This window comes from Triticum urartu, chromosome 7A, assembly GCF_056163025.1.
Source record: "Triticum urartu cultivar PI428250 chromosome 7A, HENAU_Tu73, whole genome shotgun sequence".
NCBI classification, from domain to species: Eukaryota; Viridiplantae; Streptophyta; class Magnoliopsida; order Poales; family Poaceae; genus Triticum; species Triticum urartu.
The window spans coordinates 516,539,300-516,561,898 of record NC_141879.1 but is presented as its reverse complement, the minus strand read 5'-3'; the positions used below and the strand labels follow the sequence as shown (position 1 = coordinate 516,561,898).

Here is a 22,599-nt window from a genome sequence, read left to right as displayed (position 1 = left end):
TTTGAAGTTCTTTGTGTTGGTTGAATAGATGAATATGAGATTGTGTGATGCAAATCATATAATCATACCCACGGATACTTGAGGTGACATTGGAGTATCTAGGTGACATTAGGGTTTTGGTTGATTGTGTCTTAAGGTATTATTCTAGTACGAACTCTAGGATGGATTGAACGGAAAGAATAGCTTCGTGTTATTTTAGTACGGACTCTTGAATAGATCGATCAGAAAGGATAACTTTGAGGTGGTTTCGTACCCTACCATAATCTCTTCGTTTGTTCTCCGCTATTAGTGACTTTGGAGTGACTCTTTGTTGCATGTTGAGGGATAGTTATATGATCCAATTTTGTTATTATTCATGAGAGGACTTGCACTAGTGAAAGTATGAACCCTAGGCCTTGTTTCAACGCATTGCAATACCATTTATGCTCACTTTTATCATTAGTTACCTTGCTGTTTTTATATTTTCCGATTACAAAAACCTTTATCTACCATCCATATTGCACTTGTATGTAACACCCCGGATGTAACTTTCCCAATTTGTACTCCAACTCTTGCCGTTTCCGGCGTTAAGTTATTTTATTTTCTCGGGTTCGGGTCTTTGTCTTCGTGTGTTGTTATCGTTGTCATGCATCTCATATCATGTCATCATGTGCATTGCATTTGCATACGTGTTCATCTCATGCATTCGAGCATATTCCCCGTTGTCCGTTTTGCATTCCGGCGCTTCGTTCTCCTCCGGTGGTCATTTCTACCTTTCTTTCGTGTGTGGGGATTAAACATTTCCGGATTGGACCGAGACTTGCCAAGCGGCCTTCGTTTACTACCGGTAGACCGCCTGTCAAGTTTCGTATCATTTGGACTTCGTTTGATACTCCAACGGTTAACCGAGGGACCGAAAAGGCCTCGTGTGTGTTGCAGCCCAACACCCCTTCAATTTGGCCCAAAACCCACCTAAGCCTTCTCCATCTTCTAGAGCGTTCGATCACGATCGCGTGGCCGAAAACCGCACCTCATTTTGACTCTCCTAGCTCCCTCTATGGCTATAAATAGAACCCCCCCCCCCCCGAAATTCGGATCTCCTTCTCCCCCCGAAACCCTAAAATCGCCCCGCCACTGACGGACATGTCCGCCGCCTGATCGGACGCGTCCGCCGCCGCGCCCCAGCCAACCGCCGCCTGCCACGTGTCCCGCCGCCACCCGCGCCCGCACCGGCCCGCTCGGCCCGGGGAGAGCCCCCGCGGGCCCGACGCCGCCCTCGCCGTCGTCCTCCTCCACGCAGCCGCCCGCGACGCCCCGTTCCTCGCGCTCCGGCAAGCCGCCCCGCTCCGGCCGCTGAACCTCGTCGCCGCCGCCCGCGTTCAACGGCGCCGGCAGCCGCGCTGCTCCGCCCGGCTCCTCCCGCCTCGACCGCGGCCTCCATCGCCGCCCGGGCCCGCGCCCCTCTCCGCCACCTCAAGGTCCGGCCACCGCGGCCATCGACGCCGACGAGCTTCCCCGGCGAGCAGCGCTGCCACCTCGGTTCGCGTGCCATGTACAGTAAACCCTAGATCCGGAGGTTGTTTTTTCTTCTAAGTCCCAAAATTCTCAGATTCAAGTGCTCATGTTCATAGCATCGTATCTTTGCATCCGTAGCTCCGTTTTTGGCATATAGCATATCAAAATGTTCATCTCAGAGAGTACATCATTTCATTCCATTGCATCATTTTCATTCGAGTTCATCTTGATGCCCGAAATGCTGTTAGAAGAGGGCTACTTGGGTTAATTGTCAGATCTGCTGCTCCATTTAGCTTTTTGTCATTTTTGCCATGATTAATGTGTGCATGATATGCCCTGATGCTCTACATATGTTTTGTTAAGGGTTTTGTCATCTTTCCAGAGGTGCAACCCATGTATTTTTGTGATGTGTGTGGTGACTAGCACAAGCTTGCAAAGTGGTGCACTTGGTAATTCTGATTTCAGGGACTTAGCAATTCCACTAAGTCCTTGAGCTGTTTATCTCATATGGCCATATATTCATGTTGTTTCCTAGTGATCCGTGCCTCTTTTGGGGATGATCAGTAAGGATGTTTTGTTAATATTGTAGTGCTCTATCCATCCATGTCTTTCTTTGCAATTATGGAGCATCCTATCTTGAGTCAATCGAGCTCTACTTTTGCTACTTTGTGAATCTGGGCAGATTGTCAACTTGTTTGCAATTTTGCCGATGATGTTGTAGTTGATCCGTGCATGCTATGCTATTGTTCTTGCCATGTATAGCTTGCATTTTGTGTGTTCTTGATAGATGTATGCTTAGCTTATCATGACTTGCTCCATATTGAGTGCATCCAGCTCGTAAACATGCCTACTTGAGTTATGTTTCAGCATGTGCCAGTTTTCACTAAGTCTGTGATCTGATTATGTTTTTGCCATGTTCACATGCTTGCAATTGTATTTTCTGATCCCTTTTGGCTCAAGGCCACTAAGGGACATTTGTTAAGCTCTTTGAGTAGCTCCATGCCATGCTTTACTTTGCCATGTTCAGGTCCTGTAGCATGTAGTTTTGTTGCTCCAAAGAGGGCTACCTGATCTGAAATTCCAGACAAGTGTTAATTTCACTAAGTCTAAAATCTGTTTGCCATATGCATTTTTGCCATGCTTGTTTGAACCTGTTAATGGATGAATTGGCCATATGCTAGACTTTTGTTAAGCATCTTGTATGCATCCCTGCCATGTATTTTGTTGTCATGTTTGGTTGCTGTAGCATGTTCATCTCGTTGCATTTAGATGGCTACTTGCTGTAAATCGCAGACCGGTGTCATATTTGAATTGCTTGCCTTTTCCAAACCGTAACTCCGACTCCGATGATCTTTATATCGTTTTCAAGCGATTTCATCTCATCTTTCCAGTGGCATACTTGGATTTCCATGTTGAGGCCAAGTTCATGCATCCCTTGTCATATCTTGCATATGCATCCCGCATCGCATCCCGCATAGCATATCATCATAGCATCATATTGTTTGATCCTTGCATGTGGTTGATTGTGTCCTTGTTGCTTGTTTGTCTTGTTTGGGTAGAGCCGGGAGACGAGTTCTCTAACGAGGAGCCCGTTGAGTTTGCTTTCGAGGATCCAGTCAACTCTGACAACTGTGCAGGCAAGATGATCATACTCTCGAAATCACTACTATCTTTGCTATGCTAGTTTGCTCGCTCTTTTGCTATGCCATTGCTACGATGCCTACCATTTGCTTTCAAGCCTCCCAAATTTCCATGTCAAACCTCTAACCCTCCATGTCCTAGCAAACCGTTGATTGGCTATGTTACCGCTTTGCTCAGCCCCTCTTATAGCGTTGCTAGTTGCAGGTGAAGATTGGAGGCCGTTCCTTGTTGGAACCTTTATTTACTTGTTGGGATATCATTATATTGCCATGTTATCTTAATGCATCTATATACTTGGTAAAGGGTGGAAGGCTCGGCCTCTCGCCTAGTGTTTTGTTCCACTCTTGCCGCCCTAGTTTCCGTCATATCGGTGTTATGTTCCCGGATTTTTGCGTTCCTTACGCTGTTGGGTTATAATGGGAACCCCTTGATAGTTCGCCTTGATTAAAGCTTTTCCAGCAGTGCCCAACCTTGGTTTTACCATTTGCCACCTATCCTCTTTTTCCCTTGGGTTTCCGGAGCCCGAAGGTCATCTTATTTTAAACCCCCCCCCCCCCCCGGGCCAGTGCTCCTCTGAGTGTTGGTCCAAACTAGAGTCCTGTGCAGCGCCCCCTCGGGGAAACTCGAGGTTTGGTTTTAGTTGTATGGAGCGCTCATCTGAGTGTGCCCTGAGAAAGAGATATGTGCAGCTCCTATCGGGATTTGTCGGCACATTCGGGCGGTGTTGCTGGTCTTGTTTTAACCTGTCGAAGTGTCTTGAAGAACCGAGATACCGAGTCTGATCGGAACGTCTTGGGAGGAGGTCTATTCCTTCATTGACCGTGAGAGCTTGTCATGGGCTAAGTTGGGACTCCCCTGCAGGGATTTGAACTTTCGAAAGTCGTGCCCACGGTTATGGGCAGATGGGAATTTGTTAATGTCCGGTTGTAGATAACTTGAACCTTAACTTAACTAAAATGAATCAACTGAGTGTGTTACCGTGATGGCCTCTTCTCGGCGGAGTCCGGGAAGTGGACACGGTGTTGGAGTAATGTTTGCGCAGGTTGTTCTCTAGTTTCTCGCTCGCGCTTTGCCTCCTCTTCTCGCTCTCTTTTGCGAATAAGTTAGCCACCATACTTGCTAGTCGATTGCTGCAGCTCCACACATATTTACCTTGCCTTACCTATAAGCTTAAATAGTCTTGATCGCGAGGGTGCGAGATTGTTGAGTCCCTGTGGCTCACAGATTACTATTACACCAGATGCAGGGCCTGATGATTCCGCTCCAGGTGACGCGTTTGAGCTCAAGTGGGAGTTCGACGAAGACTCTCAATGATACTATGTTTCTTTTCCTGATGATCAGTAGTGGTGCCCAGTTGGGGGTGATCGGGACCGTGTCGCATGTTGGGTTCTCTTTTATTTTGGCGCCGTAGTCGGGCCATGAGTGTTTGGATGATGTAGTGTTATTTATATACTTGATTGACGTGGCGAGTGTAAGCCAACTATGTTATCTCCCCTTTTATTATCATATTACTTGGGATGTTGTGAATATTACCTAACTTGCGACTTATGCCTTCAATGCGATTATGCCTCTAAGTCGTGCCTCGACACGTGGGAGATATAGTCGCATCAAGGGTGTTACATTGTAACACCATCTCTTCGCCGAACTAGTGCACCTATACAATTTACCATTGTATTGGGTGTGTTGGGGACACAAGAGACTCTTTGTTATTTGGGTGCAGGGTTGCTTGAGAGAGACCATCTTCATCCTACGCCTCCCATGGATTGATAAACCTTAGGTCATCCACTTCAGGGAAATTTGCTACTGTCCTACAAACCTTTGCACTTGGAGGCCCAAAAACGTCTACAAGAAGAAGATTATGTAGTAGACATCAAGCTCTTTTCTGGCGCCATTGCCGGGGAGGCAAGGAAAGCGGCACTAACACCCCGTCAACTAAGCTCTTTTCTTGCGCCGTTGCCGGGGACGTTAGTGCTTGAAGGTATATCTTTAGATCTTGCAATTGAATCTTTTAGTTTCGTGTTTTATCACTAGTTAGTCTATAAAAGAAAACTACAAAAAATGGAATTAAGGGTACCACATATGCTTCATATTTTTAATATCTTTCATGAAAATAAGGATTCTGATAATTGTGCCAAAGTGTTAGAAGAAGAATGGATTAGAATGTTTGGCACTAAATCTTTGAATGATGAGCATGATTGCAATGTTATTAGTATGAATTCCTTGAATATCCATGATGCTAATGATATGCAAATTCACAAGCTTGGGGAAGCTATGTTTGATGAAGATGATATTTTTTGTCCCCCAAGTTTTGATGAGCAAATTTATTATGATGAAAGCATGCCTCCTACTTATAATGATTATATTGATGAACGTGGATTTGGAAGAGTGTCAACTTTAGGAAGTAATGATCCCACTATTTTGGAGGATGTTGAATCTTATTATGATAATTATGAAAGTGGATTTGGAGAGGTCATGACTTTATTTAGTGTTGATTCCACTATCTTTGAAGAGGTTTCAATCGATTATGATGAGAACAAAGTTGCTACTTATGATGATTATTGTGATGACACATATGCTATAAAAATTGGTGATGATTATATTTGTAAAACTTGTCATGATTATGATTACCCCTTTTCTGAATATTACTCTTTTAATGTGGAAACAATTTATAGTGTTCAAGTCTCTTATGATACTCCCACTATCCCGAATGAGAAGAATTTTGCTTATGTGGAGAGTAGTAAATTTTCTATGCTTGTAGATCATGAAAAGAATGCTGTATGTGATGGTTATATTTTTTAATTCATTCATGATGCTACTGAAAATTATTATGAGGGAGGAATATATGCTTGTAGGAATTGCAATAATACCAAGTTTCCTCTCTTTGTGCTTAAAATTTTGAAGTTATGCTTGTTTTACCTTCCTATGCAAGTTGATTCTTGTTCCCACAAGTTGTTTGCTCACAAAATCCATATGCATAGGAAGTGGGTTAGACTTAAATGTGCTAGTCATATTCTTCATGATGCTTTGTTTATGTTACAATTCTTATCTTTTATGTGAGCATCGTTGAAATCATCATGCCTAGCTAGGGGCGTTAAACGATAGCGCTTGTTGGGAGACAACCCAATTTTATTTTTGTTCCTTGCTTTTTCTTCCTGTTTAGTAATAAATAATTCATCTAGCCTCTGTTTAGATGTGATTTTATGTTTTAATTAGTGTTTGTGCCAAGTAAAGCCTTTAGGACCTTCTTGGGTGATTGTTATTTGATCTTGCTGTAAAAAACAGAAAGTATGCGCTCATGAGAATAATTTTTATTTCTTACCAGAGAGTGATAAAATACCAATTACAAGTGCAGTATATCATTAAACAAATTTCCTAGGATTTCCTAATTTCTCAGGATTTTTGGAGTTGACAGATTCTGTTTTCTATGTGTTGTTTGCTTATTTTGATGAATCCATGAGTAGTGTCGGAGGGTATGAACCATAGAGAAGTTAGAATACAGTAGATATTACACCAATATGAATTTAGAATGAGTTCACAACAATACCTAAGTGGTGATTTATTTTCTTATACTAACGGAGCTTACGAGTTTTCTGTTAAGTTTTGTGTTGTGAAGTTTTCAAGTTTTGGGTGAAGATTCGATGGACTATGGAATAAGGAGTGACAAGAGCCTAAGCTTGGGGATGCCCAAGGCACCCCAAGGTAATATTCAAGGACAACCAAAAGCCTAAGCTTGGGGATGCCCGGGAAGGCATCCCCTCTTTCATCTTCGTTCATTGGTAACTTTACTTGGAGCTATATTTTTATTTACCACATGATATGTGTTTTGCTTGGAGAGTCATTTTATTTTTATTTAGTTTTGCTTGCTGTTTGAATAAAATACCAAGATCTGAAATTATTAAATGTTAGAGAGTCTTGGTAAGTGGTACGGTAAGTAAACCGACTCCAAAACAGTTTTAATGGCAATTTTTCACCGTTTTGGAATATTTAGAAAAATAGGAAAATAAGAAGCAGTCCGAGAAGGACACGAGGATTCCACGAGGGTGGGAGGCACGCCCTACCCCCCTGGGCGCACCCCCTGCCTCGTGGGCACCTCATGTGTTCTCCGGACTCCGTTTTCTTGCACGATACTTCTTTTGGTCGGTAAAAATTCATTATATAATCTCTCGAAGGTTTTGACCACTGTACCACACAAATATCCTCTGTTCTTGTTTCGAATTGTTTTCTGTTAGGGTTGTCAAGGACAGGCATCATGTCGTTCCCCTCCTCCAACATTGGTGACAACGATGCTTGGCTAATGAAGATAGAGCTAAAGAGGGAAGAACCCATGGAGATCAACAAGGATGAAGGGATCAAGCAGGCCACGGAGGACCAAGTTCCAGCAGCAGAAGACATCCTTCAACTTGATCACAATCTTCTTACCCCAACTGAGATCAAAGCTTTCAAGATGATTGAGTTAACTCGTATACAAAACAAGTATCTCACACGTGAAAATATTTTGTTGAAGGAGCATATCATCGCACTCAAGGGCATTATCCGCAAGTTGGAGGACCTCTTACGCTCAATGTGCGACTATCCATCTTCACCTCCATCTCCTTCACCAGCAAAAGAGATATAATCACATGGGTATGGGCACTCCCCTCGGAAACTGCCAAGCTTGGGGGAGTGCCCCGGTATCGTATCACCATCAACTTTTACCTTTACCGTTTTTCTTAGTTCGATCCTTTTGGTTATATCTTGATCTAGTAGAATAAACTTTTAGTATGATCTAGTTGTGAGTTTTGCTTTATGATCCTTCTATGAAATCGAGTCCGTGAGCTATATATAATAAAGATTAGTGTTGAGTCAAGGGCTTGATTATCTTGCTATGATCTTGAGGGAATAAAATAAAAGAGAAAGAATAAAAAGAAATAAAGAGATCATATGGATCTTATGGAGAGTAATGGGCTCACATATAAAGTGTATGATGAATAAAAGTTGTTGAAAGTTGACAAACATAGTTTTGGTCATCGTTGCAATTAATAGGAAGTAATAAAGAAAGAGAGGTATTCACATATAAATACACTATCTTGGACATCTTTTATGATTGTGAGCACTAATTAAAATATGACATGCTAAAGAGTTGACGTTGGACAAGGAAGACAACATAATGGGTTATGTTTTCTTACATCTGAGATAAACTATATTGTCATGGACATCCAACATGTTGAGCTTGCCTTTCCCTCTCATGCTAGCCAATTATTTGCACCAAGTAGGAATACTACTTATGCTTCCAAATACCCTAAAAACCAGTTTCACCATGAGAGCCCACCATATCTACCTATGGATTGAGTAAGATCCTTCAAGTAAGTTGTCATCGGTGCAAGCAATAAAAATTGCTCTCTAAATATGTATGACTTATTAGTGTGGGAGAAAATAAGCTTTATACGATCTTGTGATGTGGAAGAAATAAAAGCGACGAACTGCATAATAAAGGTCCATATCACAAGTGGCAATATAAAATGACGTTCTTTCGCATTAAGATTTTATGCATCCAACCCTGAAAGCGCATGACAACCTCTGCTTCCCTCTGCGAAGGGCCTATCTTTTACTTTTATCTTCTACCTTATGCAAGAGTCATGATGATATTCACCTTTCTTTTTTACATTTTATCCTTTGGCAAGCACAATGTGTTGGAAAGATCCAGATATATATGGCTAATTGGATGTGAGTTTTCATGAACTATTATGGTTGACATTACCCTTGAGGTAAAAAGTTGGGAGGCAAAACTATAAGCCCCTATCTTTCTCTGTGTCCGGCTAAAACTCCATACCCATAAATATTGCGTGGGTGTTACCAATTGTGAAAGACTAAATGATAGTTGAGTATGTGAACTTGCTGAAAAGCTCTTATATTGACTCTTTCATATGTTATGATAAATTTTAATTGCTTCAATGACTGAGATTATAGTTTGTTAGTTTTCAATGAAGTTTATGATTCATACTTGAAATTGTGATTGAATTATTACTTTAGCATAAGAGATCATATGACAATAATTATATAAGTTGCTATTCTAATAATGATCTTGATGCCTTCATGTCCGTATTTTATTTTTATCGACACCTCTATCTCTAAACATGTGGACATATTTTTTGATTTCGGCTTTCGCTTGAGGAGAAGCGAGGTCTAAGCTTGGGGGATTTGATACGTCCATTTTGCATCATGCTTTTATATCGATATTTATTGCATTATGGGCTGTTATTACACATTATGTCACAATAATTATGCCTATTCTCTCTTATTTTACAAGGTTTACATAAAGAGGGAGAGTGCCGGCAGCTGGAATTCTGGGCTGGAAAAGGAGCAAATATTAGAGACCTATTCTGCACAACTCCAAAAGTCCTGAAACTCCACGGAAGTTATTTTTGGAAATAATAAAAAATACTAAGTGAAGAAAGCACCAGAGGGGGACACCCACCAACCACGAGGGTGGGGGGCGCGCCCTACCCCCTGGGCGCACCCCCTGCCTCATGGGCCCCCTGGTGGCCCTCCGATGCCCATCTTTGGCTATATGGAGTCTTTCGTTCGAGAAAAAAAATCATAAGCTAGCTCACAGGACGAAACTCCGCCTCCACGAGGTGAAACCTTGGCGGAACCAATCTTGTGCTCCAGCGGAGCTGTTCTGCCGGGGAAACTTCCCTTCGGGAGGGGGAAATCATCGCCATCGTCATCACCAACGATCCTCTCGTCGGGAGTGGGTCAATCTCCATCAACATCTTCACCAGCACCATCTCATCTCAAACCCTAGTTCATCTCTTGTATCCAATCTTTGTATCCAAACCTCAGATTGGTACCTGTGGGTTGCTAGTAGTGTTGATTACTCCTTGTAGTTGATGCTAGTTGGTTTACTTGGTGGAAGATCATATGTTCAGATCCATTATGCATATTAATACCCCTCTTATTGTGAACATGAATATGCTTTGTGAGTAGTTACATTTGTTCCTGAGGACATGGGAGAAGTCTTGCTATTAGTAGTCATGTGAATTTGGTATTTGTTCAATATTTTGATGAGATGCATGTTGTCATCCCTCTAGTGGTGTCATGTGAACGTCGACTACATGACACTTCACCATTGTTTGGGCCTAGAGGGAGGCATTGGGAAGTAATAAGTAGATGATGGGTTGCTAAAGTGACAGAAGCTTAAACCCTAGTTTATGCGTTGCTTCGTAAGGGGATGATTTGGATCCATATGTTTCATGCTATGGTTAGGTTTACCTTAATAATTCTTTTGTAGTTGCGGATGCTTGCAATAGGGGTTAATCATAAGTGAGATGCTTGTCCAAGTAAGGACAGTACCCAAGCACTGGTCCACCCACATATCAAATTATCAAAGTACCGAACACGAATCATATGATTGTGATGAAAACTAGCTTGACGATAATTCCCATGTGTCCTCAGGAGCGCTTTCCTTCATATAAGAGTTTGTCTTGGCTTGTCCTTTGCTACAAAAGGATTGGTCCATCTTGCTGCACCTTATTTACTTTTATTACTTGTTGCTCGTTACCAATTACCTTATCACAAAACTATCTGTTACCGATAATTTCAGTGCTTGCAGAGAATACCTTGTTGAAAACCGTTTATCATTTCATTCTGCTCCTCGTTGGGTTCGACACTCTTACTTATCGGAAAGGCTACGATAGATCCCCTATACTTGTGGGTCATCAGATTGCAATACCTTATGTGCAGTTCTATCTCCAGCATGGTGTCCTCCATAAGCTTCGGAGTGACACTTGCGTAGGGTCTGTTCTTGTTCATGCTCAGGTACACAACGTCTAATAACACCATCTACTCCTTCTTTATAAAGATGTGGGTCATCCCAAAAGTAATGACTTAAATCATAGAAGAACTTTTTCTTTTGCTGGCATGTGAAACTAGGTGGTATAAATTTAGTAACAATGTAATTAGCATAATCAGCATACCATGGAGCAGTACGAGAAGCATTTATGACAGCTAATTGTTCATCAGGAAATCTATCATCAATAGGTAGTGGGTCATCAAGAACATTCTCTAACCTAGACAAGTTGTCTGCAACGAGGTTCTCAGCTCCCTTTCTATCAATGATATGCAAATCAAATTCTTGTAGCGGGAGAACCCATCTAATAAGTCTAAGTTTAGCATCTTTCTTTTCCATAAGGTATTTAATAGCAGCATGATCAGTGTGAATAGTTACTTTATAATCAACAATATAAGGTCTGAACTTATCACAAGAAAATACAACTACTAAAAATTCTTTTTCAGCAGTAGCATAATTTCTCTGGGCATTGTCTAGAGTTTTACTAGCATATTGAATAACATTTAATTTCTTATCAACTCTTTGCCCTAGAACAACACCTACAGCATAATCACTAGCCTCGCACATAATTTCAAAAGGTAAATTCCAATCAGGTGGTTGAACAATAGGTGTAGAAATCAAAGCTTTCTTAAGCACTTCGAATGCTTCTACACAATCATCATCAAAGACAAAAGGAATATCTTTTTGTAATAGATTAGTCAGAGGCCGAGAAATTTTAGAAAAGTCCTTAATGAACCTCCTATAAAAACCGGCATGACCAAGGAAACTTCTTATACCTTTAATGTCCTTGGGACACTGCATCTTTTCAATAGCATCAACTTTAGCCTTGTCAACTTCAATACCTCTTCAGAAATTTCATGCCCCAAGACAATACCTTCATTAACCATAAAGTGGCACTTCTCCCAATTCAAAACGAGATTAGTTTCTTCACATCTCTGCGAAACTCGATCAAGGTTGCTCAAGCAATCATCAAAAGAGGATCCATAAACGGAGAAATCATCCATGAAAACCTCACAAATCTTTTCACAAAAGTCAGAGAATATAGCCATCATGCATATTTGAAAGGTAGCAGGTGCATTACATAAACCAAAAGGCATACATCTATAAGCAAAAGTACCGAAAGGGCAAGTAAACGTGGCCTTATCTTGATCCCCAGCTGACATGGGTATTTGAGAGAAACCAGAGTAACCATCTAGAAAGCAAAAGTGTGCATGTTTGGATAATCTTTCTAGCATTTGATCAATAAAAGGCAAAGGGTAATGATCCTTTTTAGTAGCTTTATTTAGTTTGCGGAAATCAATTACCATCCTATAACCTGTAATAATTCTTTGCGGAATCAATTCATCTTTATCATTAGGAACAACGGTAATACCTCCTTTCATAGGGACACAATGGACAGGACTTACCCACTGACTATCAGCAACGGGATAAATTATACATGCCTTAAGGAGCTTTAATATTTCCTTTCTTACCACTTCCTTCATCTTAGGATTCAGCCATCGTTGGTGACCAATAACTGGTTTGGCATCTTTCTCCAAATTTATTTTGTGTTGACATAGAGTGGGACTAATGCCCTTAAGATCATCAAGAGTATATCCAATAGCAGCATGGTGCTTCTTCAGAGTTTTCAATAATTTCTCTTCTTCATGCTCTGAAAGGTTAGCACTAATAATAACAGGATATATCTTCTTTTAATCAAGATAAGCATATTTAAGAGTATCAGACAACAATTTAAGCTCAAACACGGGATCACCTTGGGTGGAGGAGGATCCCCTAGGATTTCAACAGGCAAGTTGTGTTTCAGAATAGGTCCCTGTTTAAAGAATACTTCATCCATTTCCCTTCTTTCATTCATAAACATATCATTTTCATGGTCTAGCAAATATTGTTCTAAAGAATCAGTAGGAGGCATGACAATAGAAGCAAGACCAATAATTTCATCTTTACTAGGCAATTCCTCATCACGGGGTTGTCTACGAAACTTAGCAAAATTAAACTCATGAGACATATCCCCTAAACCAACAGAAACAATATCCTTATTGCAGTCTATCTTAGCATTAACAGTATTCAAGAAGGGTCTACCAAATATAATGGGACAAAAGCTATCTTGTGGGGAACCAAGAATAAGAAAATCAGCAGGATATTTAACCTTCCCACACAAGACTTCAACATCTCTAACAATCCCAATTGGTGAAATAGTATCTCTATTGGCAAGCTTAATTGTAACATCGATATCTTCTATCTCAGCAGGTGCAATATCATGCATAATTTCTTTGTATAAGGAATGAGGTATTGCACTAGCACTAGTACCCATATCACATAAGCCATGATAACAATGATCTCCTATTTTAACAGAAATAACAGGCATGCCTACAACAGGTCTGTGTTTATTTTTAGTATCAGGTCTAGCAATTCAAGCAGTCTCATCACAGAAGTAAATAACATGCCCATCAATATGATCAGCCAAGAGATCTTTAACCATAGCAATATTAGGTTCAACTTTAGTTTGTTCAGGGGGTTTAGGTGTCTTAATATTGCTTTTGTTAACTACACTTGAAGCTTTAGCAATGATCCTTTATTCTAATAGGGAAAGGTGGTTTCTCAACATAAGCCAAAGGAACAATAGGATCATTATAAGTGATAGTCTTTTCTTCAACTTTAATAGGTGCAACTACTTTTACGCCAGTGGGAGGATTATATTTAAACCACTTCTCCTTAGGGAGATCAACATGAGTAGCAAATGATTCACAGAAAGAAGCTACTATCTCAGAGTCAAGTCTATATTTAGTGCTAAATTCACGGAAAGCATCGGTATCCATAAAAAAATTAACACAATCAAACTTAGGTGTTATACCTGACTCCTTACCTTCATCGAGATCCCAATCTTCAGAGTTGCGTTTAATTATTTCCAATAAATCCCATTTGCATTCAATAGTCTTCATCATAAAAGATCCAGGACAAGAAGTATCGAGCATGGAGCGATTACTGAGAGAAAATCGAGGATAAATTTTTTGAATAATCATTTCTCTTGAGAGCTCATGATTGGGGCATGAATATAACATTGACTTAAGCCTCCCCCAAGCTTGAGCGATGCTTTCTCCTTCGCGAGGCCAAAAATTATATATATAATTACGATCACGATGAACAAGATGCATAGGATAAAACTTCTAATGAAATTCCAATTTCAATCGCTTATAGTCCCATGATCCGATATCATCACATAGCCTATACCATGTCAATGCATCTCCCTTCAAATATAAAGGGAAGACCTTCTTCTTGATAACATCCTCGGGCATACCTGCAAGCTTAAATAATCCACAAACTTCATCCACACAGATTAAGCATAAATCGGGATGCAACATTCAATCTCCTACAAAAGGATTAGCTAGTAGTTTCTCTATCATACCCGAAGGAATTTCAAAATAAACATTTTCAGTAGGTTCAGTAGGTTAAGGAGAAACTCTTTGCTCTATTGGTCGGGGTGAAGATACCCCGAACAAGCCCCTCAAAGGATTATGCTCCATAGTAACAAGTGACAATAAATTTCAGCACACTATATAAATTTTTCCTTACCAAATTCCACCTACCAAAGGCACTTCATCCCCCGGCAATGGCACCAGAAAAGAGTCTTGATGACCCACAAGTATAGGGGATCTATCGTAGTCCTTTCGATAAGTAAGAGTGTCGAACCCAACGAGGAGCAGAAGGAAATGATAAGCGGTTTTCAGCAAGGTATTCTCTGCAAGCACTGAAATTATCGCCAACAGATAGTTTTGTGATAAGGTAGTTGGTAACGAGTAACAAGTAATAAAAGTAAATAAGGTGCAGCAAGATGGCCCAATCCTTTTTGTAGCAAAGGACAAGCCTGGACAAACTTTTATATAAGGAAAAGCGGTCCGCGAGGACACATGGGAATTATTGTCAAGCTAGTTTTCATCACGCTCATATGATTCGCGTTCGGTACTTTGATAATTTGATATGTGGGTGGACCGGTGCTTGGGTACTACCCTTATTTGGACAAGTATCCCACTTATGATTAACCCCCATTGCAAGCATCCGCAACTACAATAGAAGTATTAAGGTAAACCTAACCATAGCATGAAACATATGGATCCAAATCAGCCCCTTACGAAGCAACGCATAAACTAGGGTTTAACCTTCTGTCACTCTAGCAACCCATCATCTACTTATTACTTCCCAATGCCTCCCTCTAGGCCCAAACAATGGTGAAGTGTCATGTAGTCGTCGTTCACATGACACCACTAGAGGGATGACAACATACATCTCATCAAAATATCGAACGAATACCAAATTCACATGACTACTAATAGCAAGACTTCTCCCATGTCCTCAGGAACAAACGTAACTACTCACAAAGCATATTCATGTTCATAATCAAAGGGATATTAATATGCATAATGGATCCGAACATATGATCTTCCACCAAGTAAACCAACTAGCATCAACTACAATGAGTAATCAACACTACTAGCAACCCACAGGTACCAATCTGAGGTTTGGATACAAAGATTGGATACAAGAGATGAACTAGGGATTGAGATGAGATGGTGCTGGTGAAGATGTTGATGGAGATTGACCCCCTCCCGACGAGAGGATCATTGGTGATGACGATGGCGATGATTCCCCCCCCCTCCCGGAGGGAAGTTTTCCCGGCAGAACAGCTCCGCCGGAGCACTAGATTGGTTCCGCCAAGGTTCCGCCTCGTGGCGACGGAGTTTCGTCCCGTGAGCTAGCTTATGATTCTTTCTCGGACGAAAGACTCCATATAGCCAAAGATGGGCATCGGAGGGCCACCAGGGGGGCCCACGAGGCAGGGGGCGCGCCCCCACCCTCGTGGCTGGTGGGTGGCCCCCTCGTCCCTCAATATTTTTTATATATTCTGAAAATAACTTCCCTGAAGTTTCAGAACTTTTGGAGCTGTGCAGAATAGATCTCTAATATTTGCTCCTTTTCCAGCCCAGAATTCCAGCTGCCGGCATTCCCCCTCTTCATGTAAACCTTGTAAAATTAGAGAGAATAGGTATAAGCATTGAGACATAATGTGTAATAACAGCCCATAATGCAATAAATATCGATATAAAAGCATGATGCAAAATGGACGTATCACCTACGAGGTTCTATTTTGTTTTATATTTAGGCCCTATTCGGAACAAAGGAGAGAAAAATATAGGATTGTGGGAAAATGAAGGAAAGGGAAAGGATACGAGGAGCAAAATTTTGGGTGGAAAAAGACTGTACAATACCAATGGTTGATTGTTCGGGACATAGGAAAGCTAAAAGTGGAAATCTACACACATTGGTCCCACCAAACGAATTTTATACGTTAAGTATGGACGAGACTTGCCTGCTCCCCGCGCGTGCGCCCATCCATGTTCCCGCATACGTGGCTTGATTTGATTGAAACAAAATAAGGTCCAGCCCTACCTCCTTAAAATCAGAGGGGGATGATTAGGTTAGAAAGGAAAACGAAAAAAAGACAACCGTAGGATGAAGTGGGAGCACAGATGAAAGCATGGGGAGGGAGCACACAAGTCTCGTCCGTTAAGTACCCAATAATTCCATCTTATTCTATGCATGATGTGGGTCCAAGGGGGCCAGATGCACGGTTGAGCAGGCTTTTTCCCTTTCCTTGCCTTGGGCCTCCGCGAATACAAGAGGTGTGAGTGGATTTTATTTTTCCTTTGAAAAAGTATAGGTAGAGAAAACTTTACAGAGAAAGGGAAGCGATGAATCCTTTTGTTCCGATGGTTGCGAAGGAAATAATTCATGTAGGATTGGGGTTCCTCCAAAATTCCTGCACAATTCCTACGTACCTTAGTTTGGTTTAGTTTCTTTTGGAGTAATTTGCATGTAATATATGAACTCGGTTAAATTTTGTCTGAAATTCGTGTTTTAAATTGAAGAAATTGTTGGAAATGTAGTTGGATGACCGGGGCTCGAACAGATGTCGCGTATGCACCACATTTGAGTGTGTCCGTTTGATAATCCGCGTTGGTGACTAGGAGTTAATTTTCTTACATCAAGATCTTGTGAAAGAAAATGATGAACGAGGGAAGACCTTATCTGCAAATGTGAAGAGGAGTGCGGGTAAATTGTCATAGTTTTTTTTTTATTTGTTAGATATAGATCAGGCGGCCTATATTGCAGGATGGCAAGACATCATCATCATCAACTCTGCTTTTTATAAGAGTAAAGGTATCTCCCAAAAAAAATCTTTACAAGATGATGAATTAGTAAAATTGGTGGAAAACCTCACGTGTCAACGGACACGGTCACACGGGGGTTGGTGTGGTGGACGAAAATGGCGAAATCGGGTAAACCATTACACGAAAATGGTTGGTGGGATCGAAAAGAAAAGAAAAGAAATTCTCCACCACCTTCCCCCCGTCGCCTACCCCGACCCACCTCACCTCACCTCCCTCCTCCCCTCGCGCCTCATCCGAACCAAACCCACTCCCGCATCTCAACCACCGCCACCCCACCCCACCGCCACCTCGCCATCCATGGCCGCCACCGCCTCCGACTCCGACCCCGTCGCGCACCCGCGGGACGACCCCAACCTCCCCTTCGCCTCCTTCTCCCTCTCCCTCTCGCTCCGCGCGCCCACCGCCCCCGCCACCCTCGCCTCCGTCCCCTCCGCCGCCCACCTACCCACCCAAATCTCCACCCTCGCCGTCTGCCTCCACCCCTCCGCCGCCTCCTCCTCCCCACGCCGCGCCACCCGCCTCAACGCCGCCGCGGCCTCCCTCCTCTCCCCGCTCACCGCCTCCTCGCCCGGCCTCTCCCGCTCCTTCCCCTCCGGCGCCCCCGGCGCCGCCGGCCGCCGCCGCACGCTCGTCTGGTTCCGCGCCGACCTGCGCCTCCACGACCACGAGCCTCTCCACGCCGCCGTCGGCGCGTCGTCCTCCCTCCTCCCCGTCTTTGTCTTCGACCCACGCGACTTCGGCAAGTCCCCCTCGGGCTTCGACCGCACCGGGCCCTACCGCGCCAGCTTCCTGCTGGACTCCGTCGCCGACCTGCGCCGGAGTCTCCGCGCGCGCGGCGGCGACCTCGTCGTGCGGGTTGGGAGGCCCGAGGTGGTGATCCCCGAGCTCGCGCGTGCAGCCGGAGCAGAGGCCGTCTACGCGCATGGGGAGGTGTCGCGGGACGAGTGCCGCGCGGAGGAGAAGGTCAGCAAGGCCATAGAGAAGGAAGGCGTCGAGGTTAAGTACTTCTGGGGCAGCACGCTGTACCACTTGGACGATCTGCCCTTCAGGCTCGATGACATGCCATCCAACTATGGCGGATTCAGGGAGGCCGTCAAGGGGTTGGAGGTTAGGAAGGTGCTGGACGCGCCAGAAGAGGTCAAGTGTGTGCCTATGAAGAATGTGCTCGAACCTGGTGACATCCCCACGCTTGGTGAGCTTGGACTCTCCGCACCACCGGCCATGGCACAGGTAAAAGTTTTCAGAGACACCTCATTCTCGCGAAACACATTTGAATCTCACTACATTCAGCTTCTTGCCAAGATATAAGTCAATGCAAACTCTTGCGTGGTGAAAGTTTGTGAGTTCGATAATTCTCGCACTGAATTGTGCAAAATAGAACTGGATGGTGCAGCCAAGTATAGCTTGCTTGGTCATGTTGACCATTTAGCTAGTGAATTGTTGTAAAAGATTACAGTGTATTCTTAGGCGATTATGTTAGTAAGTTGGATCAACGCATCTTTGACACTAAGGAATGAGAATTGAGTAGAAAGGTTGCTTGTTCGTGTATTTAGGTTCATACGATAATTGCTGCATGTTGGCCATATTAATGAAGTTAGTGCTAGGGTTTGCATGCTTGCTTCTTGTTTGGCCGGGCATGTGGTAGCATTTTCAGAGCAGTAGGCGACAAAATGAGAGCATGACCATTTTTCTTCTTTTTGTTGTAAATTCATAAAAAAGGTGACAAGATTGTAAAAAAAAGGGCACACCAGTGCACGTAGCTCCCGTGTGTGTAGGGTCCGACCAACCACATGAAAAGAAAAAATGGTTTTGTCTTTGCTTCTGTACAATCGTGATATGCTTCTCTGTTGTCCCAGTGTCGCACTAATTTAATGACAGCTTAAGCCCATAACCTGAGGTCTGCTTGATTCGTACGTGTAAAATGTGGACTGCGACATTGATGCTGACAGCCTGACACCAGATGCTTAGTTTTGTGGTAGTGACAACAACGATAGGATAGGATCAGTTTATTTGAGCTATAGTCCATATCTTTCTGTAATGTTTGTATACCTAGCATAATACTCCCTCCGTAAACTAATATAAGAGTGTTTAGATAACTAAAGTAGTGATCTAAATGCTCTTATATTAGTTTACAGAGGGAGTAGTTTTTTATGTTTCCATTAATGATTGTGCTTGTGCTCCTGTCATTAACAATTCCCTACATTCAGTTCAACATATCTGTCATCCTGAGTGCTATGTTTTTCTGAAATTGAAATTTCACTTTGTTAATTCAGGACTCAAAATCTGCTGCTGGTTCAAATCTCATTGGTGGTGAGGCAGAAGCCCTGGAAAGGCTGAAGAAATTTGCTGCAGAGTGTTGTATGCAGCCAAACAAAGCTGTGAAAGATAGTACTCAGAATAGCATATATGGTGCTAATTTCTCCTGCAAAATTTCACCATGGCTTGCTACTGGTTGTCTTTCTCCACGTTTCATGTATGAGGAGTTGAAGAAGCATGCCATTAGGTATGTGATGTTTCTGTGAACCCTAACAGAAGTATAGGGAGAAAGTAGTAACATACTCTGTCTCATCATTATGTTATGGTCTTATTTCTTTTGTGCATAATTGGCAATTTTCTCTTCTAGAACAATTCCATCAGGGTCAACACCCAAGGACGGTGACGGAACATCCGATGCTGGGACAAATTGGTTAATGTTTGAATTGCTATGGAGAGATTTCTTCAGGTATCTATTGTTTATAAACCTCAATACTTATGATGATATCATGTACTTACACTTGTGATATCCACTAAATTGCATTGTCTGTTGAAGTGATTGTTTCATCAAGAGAACAGAGATGACAGTACAATATTATTAGCTTCCTTTTATGATCGCCTGTCAAAGAAATATTGCATCGAGATGTTAGGAAGATGTGTAGCTACTTTAATCATCAGTGTGTAAACACTAAACACCAGATTAGTAGCTACTGCAGTATGATTTAGCTGATGACCATTAACTGACAAATGAAACATGTTAGGTTCGTCACAAAGAAGTACAGCTCTGCACAGAAGACAGTTGCACCTGCTACTGGTTGCACACCAGCCCCTGCGTTTGCTTGAGTATGCACGTAGTTAGCCAAGCAGAGAGTCAGCTGCTGGTTTTTGGTTGTGACCAACTCATGCAACCTTTCAATGGAGTGAAGTTTTTTCCAATAAATGTTGCCTGAAAATGACGCCCCAAGTAAGCTGTTCCTGCATTTTGGACCAATTTGATCTTGGAAGAGATCCTTGTATCTGTCTGACATTTTTTGTAAGACTTGAATGGTATCGTAAAAATTCCTAGATGCTTCTCTTTCTTGCAGTTGAATATAATAGGAATGAATAGATTCGCTTGTGGTGACAAGAATTGAACTGATATATGCCAGCTTTTGGTTGGTGCATTGATTATCTTTGTGTGAAATTTTGGACTTTGGGATGTGCAAAAAAAAAAATGGATTTTGAATCCTAAAATCTAATGTTGGTCATCTGAATGAAAGAGAAACGCAATCTGTGTACCTGTTTTGAGCTCCTTGCTCTATATAGCAGAGCTCCATTGTGGTAATTGCAGTCCTTTTTTTGAGATGGTAATTGCACTCCTGATAGCAAGGTATTCCGGGAAGCAATACCAACAGTGACTAAAGTGCAAGGTTATTAGGTTCCTTGTGGTGGAACTAGTCAGTTGGGGTTCAAGTCTTACACTTGTGCTCGCATTTTTCTAATTTTATTTCAGTCTTTCAGACTATGTTTGTTCAGCGGGAGAGGTTTCCCTCGATTACGATGTGTCTTTGTCAATCTTTTTTCCTTTTTTGAGAGGGACGCCCTTGGGCGCATTTTATTAATCAAACGAGAGTTACATCGACCAACAAGTCCGAAAGAATAAAGCTAGGAGGATCGCCATCCCAATCCACATCTACTCTAGAATCATAGGAAAGCCTAGCTAATTTATGCGCCGCTCGATTAGCATCCCTTCGACAATGCGAGAACTTCACTGATCCAATATCCTGGGCTTTGAAAAAACAGTCCGCCAATATTGCGGTGTATGGGCTCCAGACTTCAATGGTTCCTTGCATGCTTCCATTAACTCAAGTGAATCAGATTCCAGGATAATATTAGCACAGCCAAGGTCCTATAGCAAAGCAAGACCTCTCTATAATGCAATGGCTTCAGCGGTAGTGCTATTCAAAATATTTGAAATAAGTGATGTACGGCCAGCCATTGCTACCCCGTTACAGCATCTCCAATAGCACGTGTATATTCAGATGTCTATATATATTCATATAGATAATGGTCTAAAAGGATTCTCTCATATACACATTCAGTTTTGCAACAGAACGCCTATATATAAAACATCTATATTCTCTCTTCTATATTTTAGTATTATTTTGTAACTACCAATTCAACTACCATTTTAACAGTAATTTGACAATTTACTTATTACAGTGTTAACAGCTACTTTTCAAACGGCTATATTTTCAACGGACACTTTTCAAACGGCTCTATATCCAACGGCTATATTCCAGGCCTATATATACCACCCCTTCTCACCTCTCTTGGTGGCCGCTCCGAGCGCGGCGACGCCTCCCTCGGCCCCAAGCCCCGAGCTGTGACAGCCTGGTTTTTGCCCTCTTCTCTTTGCCTGATTTTCATTTGGTTTGGTTTTGAAATTTGAAGTTTGAAATCTTTTCAAACAGACTTAAACACTTGGGTACCCCTTGACTTTCACCCAAGTGCCTCATTTCCCTCTCTAACTATCATTTCCTCTCTGGTTCACCTCAAAATAATTTTTTGAATATTTTTCTTAAATAAAAAATATTCATTTCCCTCTCTTAAACCCTAGCTAGCTCAATGTGCTCCAAAGCAACCCCAATTTTTCTTGCCCACAAAAATCTTAGAAAATTCCCAAATATTCTTTGAACCCTAGGGCACCTTACTGAGCAAAAATATTTCATCACTTTTTGGAATATTTTTGCTACAGAAAATATTTTCTGTTCTGGACAGAAATGGTGGTTTCTACAGCAACTACCATTTTACTTGCTCTATTGTGGCTGATTTTTCTTGTGCATCATCACCTTAGTAGATGATTGCTAACCTCCAAAGCCCAGCTCCCAACTCTCAGTAGTTTGACCACAGTAAGCTGTCAAAGTTACTGACCAGAAACTCACCAGGGAGTTGAAATCCATTCTACTGCGTCTAAGCTCAAACCAAAGCATGGTAACCTCTCAATCTACCACAAACTACACGCCAGACATGAAGTTTAGGCTTAGGTCGATCTGGGGTCAGAGTTCACGCGGTGACCACGCGTGTGCATGGTGCCAACCTACATGTCGCCGCGCTCTAAGTGCCGTCGAGCGCTCTGTTGCGCGCGTGCTCGTTTCCCTGACTGCCAAACCTTGC

At 42.3% G+C, this 22,599-nt stretch overlaps 1 protein-coding gene across 1 annotated transcript; it reads left to right on the top strand.

Annotated features, from left to right (window-relative positions):
- The first annotated feature begins 17,396 nt into the window (after positions 1 to 17,396).
- On the top strand, positions 17,397 to 20,626 carry PHR2 (photolyase/blue-light receptor 2). The gene is made up of 4 exons (XM_048684763.2): positions 17,397 to 18,420; positions 19,464 to 19,693; positions 19,814 to 19,912; positions 20,205 to 20,626. Exons 1-4 carry the CDS (start codon positions 17,488 to 17,490, stop codon positions 20,284 to 20,286), a joined length of 1,344 nt encoding a protein of 447 aa, XP_048540720.1. The 5' UTR covers positions 17,397 to 17,487; the 3' UTR covers positions 20,287 to 20,626.
- The last annotated feature ends 1,973 nt before the right edge of the window (positions 20,627 to 22,599 follow it).

What these genes read in the sequence shown, in the direction of transcription:
- PHR2 (XM_048684763.2), top strand. Translation starts at nt 17,488, where the DNA reads ATGGCCGCCACCGCCTCCGACTCCGACCCCGTCGCGCACCCGCGGGAC. An exon ending in CACCACCGGCCATGGCACAG is followed by an intron (nt 18,421 to 19,463) that starts GTAAAAGTTTTC and finishes TTGTTAATTCAG; the next exon opens with GACTCAAAATCTGCTGCTGG. An exon ending in CTATGGAGAGATTTCTTCAG is followed by an intron (nt 19,913 to 20,204) that starts GTATCTATTGTT and finishes GAAACATGTTAG; the next exon opens with GTTCGTCACAAAGAAGTACA.